At 34.9% G+C, this 18,035-nt stretch overlaps 1 protein-coding gene across 1 annotated transcript in view; it reads right to left on the reverse strand.

The window, feature by feature from the left end:
* Positions 1 to 17,082, reverse strand: part of LOC306861842 (pendrin-like) — a gene marked incomplete at its 3' end in the record, with an annotated part of 55,884 nt that extends 38,802 nt beyond the window's left edge. Inside the window, exons 1-13 of the mRNA XM_079404323.1 lie at positions 16,978 to 17,082; positions 16,225 to 16,409; positions 16,001 to 16,140; positions 15,805 to 15,915; positions 15,152 to 15,354; positions 14,828 to 14,992; positions 14,362 to 14,514; positions 14,150 to 14,232; positions 13,704 to 13,851; positions 12,266 to 12,379; positions 12,090 to 12,167; positions 11,854 to 11,949; positions 11,474 to 11,580 (exon numbers count right to left, since the gene is read on the reverse strand). Coding sequence (XP_079260449.1) covers positions 11,474 to 11,580; positions 11,854 to 11,949; positions 12,090 to 12,167; positions 12,266 to 12,379; positions 13,704 to 13,851; positions 14,150 to 14,232; positions 14,362 to 14,514; positions 14,828 to 14,992; positions 15,152 to 15,354; positions 15,805 to 15,915; positions 16,001 to 16,140; positions 16,225 to 16,409; positions 16,978 to 17,028 — 1,634 coding nt within the window. The 5' untranslated portion in view covers positions 17,029 to 17,082. The remainder of the gene's footprint in view (positions 1 to 11,473; positions 11,581 to 11,853; positions 11,950 to 12,089; positions 12,168 to 12,265; positions 12,380 to 13,703; positions 13,852 to 14,149; positions 14,233 to 14,361; positions 14,515 to 14,827; positions 14,993 to 15,151; positions 15,355 to 15,804; positions 15,916 to 16,000; positions 16,141 to 16,224; positions 16,410 to 16,977) is intronic.
* Between the last annotated feature and the right edge of the window lie 953 nt (positions 17,083 to 18,035).

An 18,035-nucleotide genomic window follows, 5' to 3' on the forward strand; every position in this document is an offset into this window, starting at 1 on the left:
CGACCAACAGGAAATCGGCTATTTTTTTTTTTTATGTGTTTTTTTTTTTTTTAAACGGGCTGTAAACAAATTCATACTCCTTCAAGCAGAAACCAAAAATTCACACCAAACATTTTTTCACATGCTTCCAAGATACTGAAGATGCTACATTGCGGACTGATTTAGGATATCTTGAACGGTGATTTAATGGCAATTTATTAAAGTTACAGTAAAAAAGAACACTTTTTTTTTTTATCTTTAAAGAGCAGCTTCCAAACACTTCATAAAAAATTACATACACAGAACAAGACAGTCTGAGATATGTGATTAATTTCATGAATTTACAATACACTATGGAGAGCAGAAAATTAAAACTATCAGAGTTCTCCTGTCTCTGTGCTTCTAATGTGTGCGGTGGGTGACTGGGTGGGTGACTGACTGTGTGAGTTCAGTGAGTGTGGAGGGGGAGAGAGAGAGAGAGAGAGAGAGAGAGAGAGAGGGTCTGTTTAAACTTCTCAATAAAATCCTTAAAAAATGCTTATAAAGCATTAAAGGTTTTGATAACACTTTATAATTAAGTCTCTTTTGTTAACAGTAGGGAATGCATTAATTAACATGAACTAACAATGAAAAATATATTTTTTACAGCATGTTAATTCTTCATTGATAGTATGAACTTACAATGAACTTACAATGAACAAAATATTTTTAATATTAGAAAAATAGTCATGTTCAAAAGATAAAACTTTAAAATGTAATAATATATTAACACATTTTGGAATTGATTTTGATAAACATTAAATGGTATATATTTATTAATGATGTAAATTAACAACAGTTAAATAATGTTGTTTTTAACATTGGTTAATTCACAAATAACATTAAATATTAACAATATATGTTTTACTTTATTCATTTGTGTTAGAATAAATTATTCATGTTAGTTAATGGAAAAATAAATCATTAAAAAATGCTTATAAATCATTAAAACCTTTGGTAACTATAATAATTTCTCATTTGTTAGCATTAGTAAATGCATTAACTAACATCAACTACCAATGAAAAATATATTTTCACAGAATTTAAAGTTTTATATGTTGTTCTGTGTGTGTGTGTTTCACAGAGTTGATGGTTTGGAATAACCCTTTAATTGCCGTATCCCTTAAAACCAAACTGCCAGAGGGTTACTGTGATGCTTGTGCTCGCTGGGCACCGTTTTATCGATGCCACCGGGATGGCGTATGCTGACGGCTTGGGCCCGTCATCGCTGCTCGCAGCTATATTTAGGGCCCAAGCCAGTAAGGCGCAGGGCCCTATTGTTCTTCTAAGGATTATTAGGGCCCAAGCCAGTAAGGCGCAGGGCCCTATTGTTCTTCTAAGGATTATTATTTTTTTTTTTTTTTTTTTTTTTTTTTTTTTTTTATTTCAATCATCCGGGCACTTTTGGGGGCCTTAACGTGCCCGAAAACTCTCGAAAATTGGCACGCACTTTGGAACCTGCGGCCATTAGGACGCCGCTGAGGCTGGGACCCGGGCGTGGCACAGGGGCTCTACGGCGCCCCCTGGAAAATTGTCAGAAAGCTTGATGTATAGCTCACACATACTTGCACGTATTCATATGAAACTCGGTACACATATAGAACTCATTGAGCCGAACAACTTCCGCGCAGCATGTCATAGGCTCCGCCCAACAGGAAGTCGGCTATTCAGGGCTGTTTAAAAAGCGCATGCTCTGGAATTTGATATACTCCTCTGAGGATTTCCATACGATTGCCACCAAACTCGGTGAACATGATCTCAGGACATTGGGGACGCTAAATTGCGAAGATATTTTTGATATGTCGAACGGTTTGCCCGTGGCGAGGCGATGAAGTTATGGCGAAAAATGAGACCCAGGAAATGCCTAATAACGTCCACATACATTGTATGATGTAGATCAAACTTCAGTGATTTGTTCTTTGTATGATGCCGATCGGATAGATGTGACTATTATGACTGAAAGTTATAGCGCCACCAACTGGCTGCAGGAAGTGTGTCGTTTTCAAAATGCTTTGAATTCAGCATCTTATTTTTACTCGATTTGCTTCAAACTTCACCAGAATAATGTCAAAACACGGCCGATGTAAAACTGTGAAGGGAAGATTGATATCTAAAATTATGTTGCCATGGCAACGTGTCAAAGTTGAAAATTCGTTTCTGGTGATTTTGAGGCAGATAACATGTTTAGAATGTCATGAAACTCAACACACATATGAGTATTAATGATAGTTAGACACTGGAAAAAGCTCATATACGGGCGTGGAAGAGGCACTCTATAGCGCCACCTTTTGTCAAAAATGAGGGGGTTAGTTTTAGCTACAGACCCCAAACTCGGTACATAAATTGTTCTAATTAATCCGGACAACTTTCTAATTTACAGTCATTAGCTACGACCAACAGGAAGTCGGCTATATTTATTTTAATGTGGGTTTTTTTTAAAAACGGGCTGTAAACAAATTAATACTCCTCCAAGCAGAAACACGGAAATCACACCAAACATTTTTTATCATGATGCCAAAATACTGAAGATGCTAAATTGCGGACGGATTTAGGATATCTTGAACGATGATTTAATGGCAATTTATTAAAGTTACAGTAAAAAAGATCATTTCTTTTTTTTTTTTATCTTTTAAGAGCAGCTTCCAAACACTTCATAAAAAATTACATACACAGAACAATACAGTCTGAGGATATGTGATTAATTTTATGAATTTACAATACACTATGCAGAGGAGAAAATTTGAAAACTATCAGAGAGTTAGACTTAGACTGCTTCTGAGTGAGAGATCCCTGTCAGCCTGCAGCTGAGTGAGGGGTGGGGGTGGGGTGGGGTGTGAGTGACTGTGTGAGTGACTGTGTGGATTGAGCCAGTGGGTGAGAGAGAGAAAGAGAGAGAGAGGGTCTGTTTTTTTAAATCTTTAAAAAATGCTTATAAATCATTAAAGATTTTGATAACACTTTATAATAAGGTCTCAATTCTTAACATTAGGAAATGCATTAATTAACGTGAACTAACAATGAAAAATATATTTTTACAGCATGTTAATTCTTCCATGATAGTATGAACTAACAAAGAACAATTTTTTTAAAGCATTTATTAATCTTTTTAATGTTAGAAAATTAGTCATGTTCAAAAGATAAACTTTAAAATGTAATAATATATAAACACATTTTGGAATTAATATTGATCAACATTAAATGGTATATAATTATTAATGATTATATATATATAATGATAGCTACAGACACCAAACTCGGTACATAAATTGTTCTTATTAATCCGGACAACTTTCTAATTTACAGTCATTAGCTACGACCAACAGGAAATCGGCTATTTTTTTTTTTTATGTGTTTTTTTTTTTTTTAAACGGGCTGTAAACAAATTCATACTCCTCCCAAGCAGAAACCAACAATTCACACCAAACATTTTTTCACATGCTTCCAAGATACTGAAGATACTACATTGCGGACGGATTTAGGATATCTTGAACGGTGATTTAATGGCAATTTATTAAAGTCACAGTAAAAAATAACACTTTTCTTTTTTTTTATCTTTTAAGAGCAGCTTCAAAACACTTCATAAAAAATTACATACACAGAACAATACAGTCTGAGGATATGTTATTAATTCCATGAATTTACAATACACTATACAGAGGAGAACATTTTCAAACTTATCAGAGTTCTCCTGTCTCTGTGCTTCTAATGTGTGCGGTAGGTGACTGGGTGGGTGACTGACTGTGTGAGTTCAGTGAGTGTGGAGGGAGAGAGAGAGAGAGAGAGAGAGAGGGTCTGTTTAAACTTCTCAATAAAATCCTTAAAAAATGCTTATAAAGCATTAAAGGTTTTGATAACACTTTATAATTAAGTCTCATTTGTTAACAGTAGGGAATGCATTAATTAACATGAACTAACAATGAAAAATGTATTTTTTACAACATGTTAATTCTTCATTGATAGTATGAACTTACAATGAACTAACAATGAACAAAATATTTTTAATATTAGAAAAATAGTCATGTTCAAAAAATAAAACTTTAAAATGTAATAATATATTAACACATTTTGGAATTGATTTTGATAAACATTAAATGGTATATATTTATTAATGATGTAAATTAACAACAGTTAAATAATGTTGTTTTTTAACATTGGTTAATTCACAAATAACATTAAATATTAACAATATATTTTTTACTTTATTAATTTGTGTTAGAAAAAATTATTCATGTTAGTTAATGGAAAAATAAATCATTAAAAAAAGCTTATAAATCATTAAAACCTTTGGTAACTATAATAATTTCTCATTTGTTAGCATTAGTAAATGCATTAACTAACATCAACTACCAATGAAAAATATATTTTCACAGAATTTAAAGTTTTATATGTTGTTCTGTGTGTGTGTGTGTTTCACTGAGTTGATGGTTTGGATTAACCCTTTAATTGCCGTATCCCTTAAAACCAAACTGCCAGAGGGTTACTGTGATGCTTGTGCTCGCTGGGCACCGTTTTATCGATGCCACCGGGGTGGCGTATGCTGACGGCTTGGGCCCGTCATCGCTGCTCGCAGCTATATTTATTTTATTTTTTTTTTTTTTTTTTTTTTTTTTTTTTTTTTTATTTCAATCATCCGGGCACTTTTGGGGGCCTTAACGTGCCCGAAAACTCTCGAAAATTGGCACGCACATTGGAACCTGCGGCCATTAGGACGCCGCTGAGGCTGGGACCCGGGCGTGGCACAGGGGCTCTACGGCGCCCCCTGGAAAATTGTCAGAAAACTTGATGTATAGCTCACACATACTTGCACGTATTCATATGAAACTCGGTACACATATAGAACTCATTGAGCTGAACAACTTTCACGCAGCATGTCTTAGGCTCCGCCCAACAGGAAGTCGGCTATTCAGGGCTGTTTAAAAAGCGCATGCTCTGGAATTTGATATACTCCTCTGAGGATTTCCATACGATTGCCACCAAACTCGGTGAACATGATCTCAGGACATTGGGGACGCTAAATTGCGAAGATATTTTTGATATGTCGAACGGTTTGCCCGTGGCGAGGCGATGAAGTTATGGCGAAAAATGAGACCCAGGAAATGCCTAATAACGTCCACATACATTGTATGATGTAGATCAAACTTCAGTGATTTGTTCTTTGTATGATGCCGATCGGATAGATGTGACTATTATGACTGAAAGTTATAGCGCCACCAACTGGCTGCAGGAAGTGTGTCGTTTTCAAAATGCTTTGAATTCAGCATCTTATTTTTACTCGATTTGCTTCAAACTTCACCAGAATAATGTCAAAACACGGCCGATGTAAAACTGTGAAGGGAAGATTGATATCTAAAATTATGTTGCCATGGCAACGTGTCAAAGTTGAAAATTCGTTTCTGGTGATTTTGAGGCAGATAACATGTTTAGAATGTCATGAAACTCAACACACATATGAGTATTAATGATAGTTAGACACTGGAAAAAGCTCATATACGGGCGTGGAAGAGGCACTCTATAGCGCCACCTTTTGTCAAAAATGAGGGGGTTAGTTTTAGCTACAGACCCCAAACTCGGTACATAAATTGTTCTAATTAATCCGGACAACTTTCTAATTTACAGTCATTAGCTACGACCAACAGGAAGTCGGCTATATTTATTTTAATGTGGTTTTTTTTTAAAAACGGGCTGTAAACAAATTAATACTCCTCCAAGCAGAAACACGGAAATCACACCAAACATTTTTTATCATGATGCCAAAATACTGAAGATGCTAAATTGCGGACGGATTTAGGATATCTTGAACGATGATTTAATGGCAATTTATTAAAGTTACAGTAAAAAAGATCATTTCTTTTTTTTTTTTATCTTTTAAGAGCAGCTTCCAAACACTTCATAAAAAATTACATACACAGAACAATACAGTCTGAGGATATGTGATTAATTTTATGAATTTACAATACACTATGCAGAGGAGAAAATTTGAAAACTATCAGAGAGTTAGACTTAGACTGCTTCTGAGTGAGAGATCCCTGTCAGCCTGCAGCTGAGTGAGGGGTGGGGGTGGGGTGGGGTGTGAGTGACTGTGTGAGTGACTGTGTGGATTGAGCCAGTGGGTGAGAGAGAGAGAGGGTCTGTTTTTTTAAATCTTTAAAAAATGCTTATAAATCATTAAAGATTTTGATAACACTTTATAATAAGGTCTCAATTCTTAACATTAGGAAATGCATTAATTAACGTGAACTAACAATGAAAAATATATTTTTACAGCATGTTAATTCTTCATTGATAGTATGAACTAACAAAGAACAATTTTTTTAAAGCATTTATTAATCTTTTTAATGTTAGAAAATTAGTCATGTTCAAAAGATAAACTTTAAAATGTAATAATATATAAACACATTTTGGAATTAATATTGATCAACATTAAATGGTATATAATTATTAATGATTATATATATATATATATATATATATATATATAATGATAGCTACAGACACCAAACTCGGTACATAAATTGTTCTTATTAATCCGGACAACTTTCTAATTTACAGTCATTAGCTACGACCAACAGGAAATCGGCTATTTTTTTTTTTTATGTGTTTTTTTTTTTTTTAAACGGGCTGTAAACAAATTCATACTCCTTCAAGCAGAAACCAAAAATTCACACCAAACATTTTTTCACATGCTTCCAAGATACTGAAGATGCTACATTGCGGACTGATTTAGGATATCTTGAACGGTGATTTAATGGCAATTTATTAAAGTTACAGTAAAAAAGAACACTTTTTTTTTTTATCTTTAAAGAGCAGCTTCCAAACACTTCATAAAAAATTACATACACAGAACAAGACAGTCTGAGATATGTGATTAATTTCATGAATTTACAATACACTATGGAGAGCAGAAAATTAAAACTATCAGAGTTCTCCTGTCTCTGTGCTTCTAATGTGTGCGGTGGGTGACTGGGTGGGTGACTGACTGTGTGAGTTCAGTGAGTGTGGAGGGGGAGAGAGAGAGAGAGAGAGAGAGAGAGAGGGTCTGTTTAAACTTCTCAATAAAATCCTTAAAAAATGCTTATAAAGCATTAAAGGTTTTGATAACACTTTATAATTAAGTCTCTTTTGTTAACAGTAGGGAATGCATTAATTAACATGAACTAACAATGAAAAATATATTTTTTACAGCATGTTAATTCTTCATTGATAGTATGAACTTACAATGAACTTACAATGAACAAAATATTTTTAATATTAGAAAAATAGTCATGTTCAAAAGATAAAACTTTAAAATGTAATAATATATTAACACATTTTGGAATTGATTTTGATAAACATTAAATGGTATATATTTATTAATGATGTAAATTAACAACAGTTAAATAATGTTGTTTTTAACATTGGTTAATTCACAAATAACATTAAATATTAACAATATATGTTTTACTTTATTCATTTGTGTTAGAATAAATTATTCATGTTAGTTAATGGAAAAATAAATCATTAAAAAATGCTTATAAATCATTAAAACCTTTGGTAACTATAATAATTTCTCATTTGTTAGCATTAGTAAATGCATTAACTAACATCAACTACCAATGAAAAATATATTTTCACAGAATTTAAAGTTTTATATGTTGTTCTGTGTGTGTGTGTTTCACAGAGTTGATGGTTTGGAATAACCCTTTAATTGCCGTATCCCTTAAAACCAAACTGCCAGAGGGTTACTGTGATGCTTGTGCTCGCTGGGCACCGTTTTATCGATGCCACCGGGATGGCGTATGCTGACGGCTTGGGCCCGTCATCGCTGCTCGCAGCTATATTTTTTTTTTTTTTTTTTTTTTTTTATTTTTTATTTCAATCATCCGGGCACTTTTGGGGGCCTTAACGTGCCCGAAAACTCTCGAAAATTGGCACGCACGTTGGAACCTGCGGCCATTAGGACGCCGCTGAGGCTGGGACCCGGGCGTGGCACAGGGGCTCTACGGCGCCCCCTGGAAAATTGTCAGAAAGCTTGATGTATAGCTCACACATACTTGCACGTATTCATATGAAACTCGGTACACATATAGAACTCATTGAGCCGAACAACTTCCGCGCAGCATGTCATAGGCTCCGCCCAACAGGAAGTCGGCTATTCAGGGCTGTTTAAAAAGCGCATGCTCTGGAATTTGATATACTCCTCTGAGGATTTCCATACGATTGCCACCAAACTAGGTGAACATGATCTCAAGACATTGGGGACGCTAAATTGCGAAGATATTTTTGATATGTCGAACGGTTTGCCCGTGGCGAGGCGATGAAGTTATGGCGAAAAATGAGACCCAGGAAATGCCTAATAACGTCCACATACATTGTATGATGTATATCAAACTTCAGTGATTTGTTCGTTGTATGATGCCGATCGGATAGATGTGACTATTATGACTGAAAGTTATAGCGCCACCAACTGGCTGCAGGAAGTGTGTCGTTTTCAAAATGCTTTGAATTCAGCATCTTCTTTTACCTCGATTTGCTTCAAACTTCACCAGAATAATGTCAAAACACGGCCGATGTAAAACTGTGAAGGGAATATTGATATCTAAAATTATGTTGCCATGGCAACGTGTCAAAGTTGAAAATTCGTTTCTGGTGATTTTGAGGCAGATAACATGTTTAGAATGTCATGAAACTCAACACACATATCAGTATTAATGATAGTTAGACACTGGAAAAAGCTCATAAACGGGCGTGGAAGAGACACTCTATAGCGCCACCTTTTGTCAAAAATGAGGGGGTTAGTTTTAGCTACAGACACCAAACTCGGTACATAAATTGTTCTTATTAATCCGGACAATTTTCTAATTTACAGTCATTAGCTACGACCAACAGGAAGTCGGCTATATTTATTTTAATGTGGGTTTTTTTTAAAAACGGGCTGTAAACAAATTAATACTCCTCCAAGCAGAAACACGGAAATCACACCAAACATTTTTTATCATGATGCCAAAATACTGAAGATGCTAAATTGCGGACGGATTTAGGATATCTTGAACGATGATTTAATGGCAATTTATTAAAGTTACAGTAAAAAAGATAATTTTTTTTTTTTTTTATCTTTTAAGAGCAGCTTCCAAACACTTCATAAAAAATTACATACACAGAACAATACAGTCTGAGGATATGTGATTAATTTCATGAATTTACAATACACTATGCTTAGGAGAAAATTTAAAAACTATCAGAGAGCTCTTAGACTGCTTCTGAGTGAGAGATCCCTGTCAGCCTGCAGCTGAGTGAGGGGTGGGGTGGGGTGGGGTGTGAGTGACTGTGTGAGTGACTGTGTGGATTGAGGAGCTGGGTGAGAGAGAGAAAGAGAGAGAGGGTCTGTTTTTTAAAATCTTTAAAAAATGCTTATAAATCATTAAATAAGGTCTCAATTCTTAACATTAGGAAATGCATTAATTAACGTGAGCTAACAATGAAAAATATATTTTTACATCATGTTAATTCTTCCATGATAGTATGAACTAACAAAGAACAATTTTTTTAAAGCATTTATTAATCTTTTTAATGTTAGAAAAATAGTCATGTTCAAAAGATAAACTTTCAAATGTAATAATATATTAACACATTTTGGAATTAATATTGATCAACATTAAATGGTATATAATTATTAATGTTTATATATATATAATGATAGCTACAGACACCAAACTCGGTACATAAATTGTTCTTATTAATCCGGACAACTTTCTAATTTACAGTCATTAGCTACGACCAACAGGAAGTCGGCTATATTTATTTTAATGTGGGTTTTGTTTTTAAACAGGCTGTAAACAAATTCATGCTCCTCCAAACAGAAACACGGAAATCACACCAAACATTTTTTCTTATGATGCCAAAATACTGAAGATGCTAAATTGCGGACGGATTTAGGATATCTTGAACGATGATTTAATGGCAATTTATTAAAGTTACAGTAAAAAAGAGAAAACTTTTCTTTTCTTTTTTTCTTTTAAGAGCAGCTTCCAAACACTTCATAAAAAATTACATACACAGAACAATACAGTCTGAGGATATGTGATTAATTTCATGAATTTACAATACACTATGCGGAGGAGAAAATTTAAAAACTATCAGAGTTCTCCTGTCTCTGTGCTTCTAATGTTTGCGGTAGGTGACTGGGTGGGTGACTGACTGTGTGAGTTCAGTGAGTGTGGAGGGGGAGAGAGAGAGGGAGAGAGAGAGAGGGTCTGTTTAAACATCTCAATAAAATCCTTAAAAAATGCTTATAAAGCATTAAAGGTTTTGATAACACTTTATAATTAAGTCTCATTTGTTAACAGTAGGGAATGCATTAATTAACATGAACTAACAATGAAATATATTTTTTACAGCATGTTAATTCTTCATTGATAGTATGAACTTACAATGAACTAACAATGAACAAAATATTTTTTATATTAGAAAAATAGTCATGTTCAAAAGATAAAACTTTAAAATTTAATAATATATTAACACATTTTGGAATTGATTTTGATCAACATTAAATGGTATATATTTATTAATGATGTAAATTAACAACAGTTAAATAATGTTGTTTTTTAACATTGGTTAATTCACAAATAACATTAAATATTAACAATATATTTTTTACTTTATTAATTTGTGTTAGAAAAAATTATTCATGTTAGTTAATGGAAAAATAAATCATTAAAAAATGCTTATAAATCATTAAAAGCTTTGGTAACTATAATAATTTCTCATTTGTTAGCATTAGTAAATGCATTAACTAACATCAACTACCAATGAAAAATATATTTTCACAGAACTTAAAGTTTTATATGTTCTGTGTGTGTGTGTTTCACAGAGTTGATGGTTTGGATTAACCCTTTAATTGCCGTATCCCTTAAAACCAAACTGCCAGAGGGTTACTGTGATGCTTGTGCTCGCTGGGCACCGTTTTATCGATGCCACCGGGGTGGCATATGCTGACGGCTTGGGCCCGTCATCGCTGCTCGCAGCTATATTTTGAATTAAAACTATAATTTACACTCAATACGTTATTATTGCGTACTGTTTTATAATGTACTATGAGGTGCAGATAATTGTCAGACTCTGTTGGAACGATAACTCAGTTGCCACTATTTGCCACTATTTGCAATAAGTAGTATAAATAGCAGAAAATCTTGCTATTTTAACATAGTGTAAATAGCATCTATGGCTATTGCCTAATATGATACCCTTATTATTGACAATATTTACACTCATAGTTTGAGTTATATCATAAACATCAAGCTGCACTAATTCAGATTAACAAGCAGTTGACATTTCTCAACAAATATACCAAAACCTTACTAAAGAAGAAAATTAATAAAAAAAAAGAAATAATTTGCTTTGGTTCAAGTAAAAAAAATTGAACCAGCTCGGTGTACTTTACACTCAAGCACACTTTACACTTTACAACTGTGCTACTTACAATTGTGTTCTGACCACCACTGTGCCCATCTCAAATACCAGACCAGCCAGCAGACCCACATCTAAACCCAGCACAATGGATCCCAGGCACGTAGCTATCCAGATGAGCTGCAAAAGTATAAGGATTCATATGCACTCATGTCAAACGAGTGTAATCTAATTTTTATGCAAATAAAATTATTCACATGATTCTATTTACTTGAGGTAATCAGAACACTAATTAATGTTATAATGACTTCAAAAAAGGATTGTTTTACAGAAACTTGTTATACACAGTCTTTCATATCTGATGTTTCAAAAAGCTTTGTCTCATTTTTTGATTATTTTTCTGCCAGTAATCATCTCATTCTGTTCATTTATCAGTCTTGTGATGTTACTTACACAGTCTGTTCTGTTCTGTCTCCAGAGTACAGGCACTTCAGAGATCTGCATGAACATGCCCTTCAGGTTGGCTATAACAATGCCAGCCAGCACTGACTGTGGGACAGAGAGGGATGACATCATGAGTTGCATGAAGAATATTGCAAGTATTTGAATTTTTGATAGTGAAATACAAATGTCGAATGTTCTCGAATGATGAATGTTCTCTATTAAAATATTAGGCTCCTCCACCACACCTTCTGCAAAGGCTGAAGAAATGGCCCAAGGGCCAAAATCACTATCATCACCATCAGAGCTGAGATGATACCAGCAACCTGCAATAGTGAGAGGAGCGAACAGTTAAACAGGGAGTATTGCATTTACACACACACACACTTGTAAAAGTGCTGGAGTTAGAGCATGTGCATTTCACCTGACTTTTCCCCCCTGTGCTTTCCTGTACAGCTGTCCGTGACAATGCAGTGCTGGCCACAAAGCTTGAGAAACATCCTCCCAAAATATTGCTGACGCCAAAAGCTATCAGCTCCTAATGGGAATAAATGTGTAGTAAACCAGTTCAGGCAGTTTATAATCAATCTGTATCAATTAATCACCAACAATGCAGTCGTGACTCTTTATTGTATCTACTAAACAAATAAACAAAAAAAATTGATTTTAATACCAATTACAAATCAGTATGAAAACTAATTACAGTGCTAACAAAACAAAACAAATGTATCTGTGTCCTAAAGCTCTATGCTGTTCTGCTTGTTTTAGAAATGATATCAGCTGCTGCTGCGAACTCAAACTAGTTCTGTTTTGGCAGGTGAAAGTGGTCTTTAAAAGTATCAATTAAACACCAGCAATGCACTTTTTGGTATCCACTGAATAAAAATGTAATCCTAGCTTTAAAGACCAATCACAAATCAGTATGCAAATATATTTTGATCTGCTCACAAAACAAATGTAGCTGTACCCTAAAACTACACTGCACGATGCACTGCATGGTTTATATAATGTCTATATTTAATGATACCAGCTCCTGTTGTAAACTCACATTCATTTGGTTTTTGAAGGTGAAAGTGACCTTAAAACCAATCTTAAATCAGTATGTAAATCAGTTTAAGAATCTTCAAGGATTTGTTTTGTTTAAAGTGCTAACAAAACAAAACAAAAATGAACAAAAAATGAAAACGCAATGTGAAACGAAATATGAAATGAAACGTGAATGAAACAAGAAACTAAACTAAACCAAACAAAATAAAACAAATGTAGCTGTGCCCTAAAAATTTAGCTGTGCTAACAAAATAAAACAAAACAAAGCAAAGCAAAGCAAAACAAGAAACGAAACGAAACGCAATCCGAAACGAAATGTAAAATAAAACAAAACAAAACTCATAATGTGAAACCAAACAAGAAACTAAATAAAATGAGAAATTTAACAAAATACAATGAAACCAAACAAATGTAGCTGAGCCCTAAAGCTCTCCACTGTCTGGTTTAGGAAAAAAAATAGTTGCTGTTACAAACTCAGATTCATTCTGTGCTGTACATTTTGAACAAAACCCTAACCAGAGATTTAAGGATTTTTTTTGGTAAACAAAACTGTAGCTGTGCCCTAAAGCTCTATGCTGCACTGCCTAGAAAAGATAACAGCTGCTGTTGCAAACTTGATTTTTTAATGTTGTGGCAGGTGAAAGTGACCTTAAAAGGCCAACTAGTTTTTTCTGGCTCTCCCTCACGTTGGTTTTGCCACCTACAAAGCACAAAATGCAATGTGTTCAGCATAAACCATTTTACTATGCTAATTTAGCCATTGGACTAAAGCATAATTGCAATGTCAGGCACATTAACACAGTATTTTTGTATACCTGGTTGCCGTCGACTGTGTAATCATGTTTTGCTGCGTAGACTTTTGCCACTGAGACTGCTACTGCATAACCAACCACTGCTGTGGAAAAACTAGAGCCCAAAATATTCCCGATAAGTGCTATATTTGGTGTTTGTGCTGGTGCAAACCTGTGGAAACACAAGTAAACACAGTTATTACTGGTTCACATACCAGATTTGTACACTACTTGTACTGTGAGTGTTTTATGCTGTTGTGTCTGATGTACTACGCTGCTATTGTTTTTAACATAACACTGTTTTATGTTATTATTGCACAAGGATTTCAAACTGTCTGTCAGTGTCATTGTTCTAAAGATAACATTTCTGTTGAAAATCATTACAGGGACAATAATAAAATTATGTCAATATAAAGTGGCTGAATGTGCACCCAGTCCTCATCAGGAAATGCCACAGGAAATGCTCTTACCCTCTGGGGAGGCTGTGGACAATGCTGGCGCCGTACTGGGAGTTTAGGTCCATCACATGAGAGATTGCAGAAGCTATCACTGTCTATCAATTTGAAAGAGTGAAAGGTAACGACAGCCATTATTTTAAAAAATCATGTCAGTGTCAGAGGCCTTCAGGCTTAGTTTTTTTTTTTAAGACTGTATGGGAGAATTGTGGGAAAACTGTACATACCACGATCACTTCTATGGGAATCGGCACTGGGATTTTATGATGAAATTTTGTGTTGATCTCTTTCACAGCCATAACAATGCAGATTGTTAATAATCCAGCAATCAGGTCTGCAATGTTCGTTTGGTTGATGTTCCTCCCTACATCTATAAGAGTCTAGATGTGGAAAAGAAAAATTAATAATAATATTAATAATATAAAAATGAATTAAAAGTGTATTTATTATTACATTTAAGTAAAAACACACTAGTAAATATTTAAAATAAAAATAAAAATAAATTATTTTTTTATCCCCCCCCACCTCCTTTTTTTACTAGTGGTCTCGGCTTATATAGTAGGGTCTAACATTTTGAGACCACTTGTAAAATTATTAAAACACACAGAAACACAAACACATTACAATATACAGAAAGTTCTTTAGGCTGAGACATGTGTCTTTGTAAAGCTATTAATGACATAAGAGACTCACATAAGCAAAGGAGAAGAATCCATTATAGTTGTGTATAGGAACAGACACGATGGTTTTAATCTGAGATATGAAGACATGAAAGGCAGCAGCAGTGGTGAACCCGCCTACTAGTGGATCTGAGAGATACCTGACCAGAAAGCCCACCTGCATCAGCCCCATAGCCACCTGTGATTAAGTAAAACAAATGAGTTGCAGCAATGCACTGCTGATTGACAAAAAATAAATCTTCTTTTTTTTTCAACATGGAATACTACTATTACAAAATGTGTAACTTGTTTATTTTATCTTTGTCACAGGTTTTAATTGTGAACGTTGTGACTTTACCTGGAATAATCCAACCAACACCGTCATGGTACAAGCCACCAGGATTCTCTGGGCCTCTCTTGCCTCTACATCAACCTCCATTAACCTTTCATCTGCCACTGTCTCATTCACACATGTGATGTTCACTGGACGCAGAAAGAGCTCATCAGGAGCTAAGGTCAAAACTACAGAGCCCACCATCAGACAGGTGACAGGGAATGGACCTAAATGAGATACAGAGACAAATAAGAGAACGAGAAGAAAGCATTGCACATTTATTAAATATTTAGACATTTTCTATATGCAGAAAATAATTGCACAGATTACTATATTTGTATACAACACTGCAAAATGCATATAATACTGTATGCATATGAATAAACCCAAAGTAATATTATCACTTTCTTTTTCCTGAATCATTATTTTATTGCATTTCAAACAATCAAGACATTTTCTACACATAATTGGATTAAATGACAAAATAACCATAAATGTTTACAAGATGATAACTGCATGCCATTTTTATGGAATAAAACATGCATTTACCATTACATACTGTATATTGCATACTGTTTCACTTAAATAGTAAGTAGTATGCATGAAGTAAGCAGTACAGTAAACTCACATCTTTTTTTTTTTTTTTTAAGGATTTATTAATAAAGCCATAGACCTACCCACAGAGATGTGTCTGGATGTGCCCAGCACAAAGTATGTAAGAATAGGAAAAAACGCAGAGTAGAGTCCATAGACTGGTGCTACAGAAGCCAGCAATGCATAAGCCACACCTGTACAACAAATTGAAATAATGACATTGAAAAGGCATCATGCTGATACTAAACTGTGGGGTTTTGTTCACAGATTGCATCTTACCTTGTAAACAGCATACTAGTCCTGTGGTAACCCCTGAAACGACATCACCTGGTAACCATTGCTTGACTGGGTATTTAGGGAGCCAAACCAGAATTGGCAGAAGCCCCTTTATCTTCTGAACAGCCCATTTATCAGTGCATCTGTGGAGAATTAATTTTATATGAATGAATATGAGGATGAAAACACTAGATGGGTATGACATCAAGTGCTTCTCATGTACTCACCTGCAGGCTCTGCTCAGCCGTTCTCGTAAACTCTGGATCTCTTGGGCTTGGCTCTCATGAACCTGGTCAAAGACCTGGTTTGAGTAGATACGCCGTGACACGTGGTAATCATTTTCATGAAAACACTCATCCATCATATTGCCTGATTTGTTTTTCTGTGAAAATCTGCTTGTGTTGTATCTCCTCTGTTAGAAAGAAAAAAAAGCAGATTGATTAGTTTTCAGATTAATTTCGATTTGCTACTGCCTATGAAAATGTAAGTACACATCATATTATACATAAATCAGTCTGATTGTAAATTTTCTACCTGCTGTCAACGTTTCATTTTCTTTCTCTCTTTTTTAGGATGGCTAGATAAGTGAACACTTAGAGGGTTTCGCCTCCCCTGTGTCAGAACAGTCTGATCGAACAGACCAAAAGAGCCCTTCTCCCTTTCTCTGGCTGTATACTCCCTGTTCAATAGACCAGCTCTTCCAGGTCTGCACTAAGATCACTGAACCCATTGACATCAGAAACCCTTCCAAAAGTTGGGAGGGGATCCAATATCCCTCTCTGAATAAGGAGGTTTGTGTCTACCACTAATTTGAGACCCATAAGCACAAACACAATGGAAAACCTTATCCTGAAACCACTTACTCCTAATCAGTTTCACTATAATATCAGACGGCACTGATTAACTGAAGTCCTGCATTTATCCAAGTGTATTTGAATTCATTTCTTGTCTATTGGTATAAGTTGATTATTAAGCCTTACCTGATAGGTTTTGAGTTTGCCAGAGTGACGTTCCACAAGAATAGGGTGCATCCATGCCAGACGTCCACTTAAAGGCACATTTTGTCCATGTCTATGAAGTCGGACTCCCTTAATGGGGCCAGCATCCCTCTCTTTTGTATTTATAAGCAGCGTTGGGATGTGGGAGGTGTATCAGGGTTAAGCACCAACAGGAAGCATGGAGGAATTACATCATAGGCCCACAGCATGCATCCTGCCAAGGGTGACTGTCCGTCCCAATCTGGCTGGAAAGCATGTGTGTCTGTGTTTGTGATAGAAAGGGAGTGGAGGGGGGGTCTGTGATGTGTCAAAGGTGGCTGTGTTGTTTTTATGTGTATGTGGGGGGGTATGTACATGTTGATCAGTGCAGGTGTGACTTAACACTCAAGAAAGAACGATATGATCTATGCACGATGCAATCTGACCTTCTTAGCCTTCTACAGAACGTCTAGATATGGCCAGATCTCTCCTAAGAACATTAGCCAGCTCTTGTGTCTCATAGTGTCTGACGATCTGTTGGTAAGCCAGAACAGGAGTCAGGTTCATCATTTGTCTGAAACATCAAGCTCTTTTTGGCATTGTACTTCTTTTTGAGTTTCTTCTTAGTATACTTGTGATGTAATAATGATTACTACAAAAATTATTTTGACTCATACCTTATTTTTTAACAGTGAGGTAACAGTGAGGCATTTACAATGCAAGTGATTGGGGCCAATCTTTGGAAAATTTAAAAGCTGAAATGTGAAGCTTATAATTTTATAACAGCACTTTAATTAAACTTGTGTTGTATTGGAGCTAAAAGTTGTTTAAATCAAAATCTTTAGTAATTTTTTATTTATTTATTTTTTACAGTGTTGCATTTCATGGTAACAAAGTTGTGCAATTTGATATAAATTGGACTACTACTTTTATTTTTTTTGTTTATTTGTTTGTTTTCCCCCACACTTAAGTCATATTAACATGCATATTCCTTACATCTTGTGGCTATATTATAGGAACAGTAAGTTTTTTAACGTTTGTGGATTCACTTAATTTTCAGT

This window comes from Barbus barbus, assembly GCF_936440315.1.
Source record: "Barbus barbus genome assembly, chromosome: 42".
Classification (NCBI taxonomy): domain Eukaryota; kingdom Metazoa; phylum Chordata; class Actinopteri; order Cypriniformes; family Cyprinidae; genus Barbus; species Barbus barbus.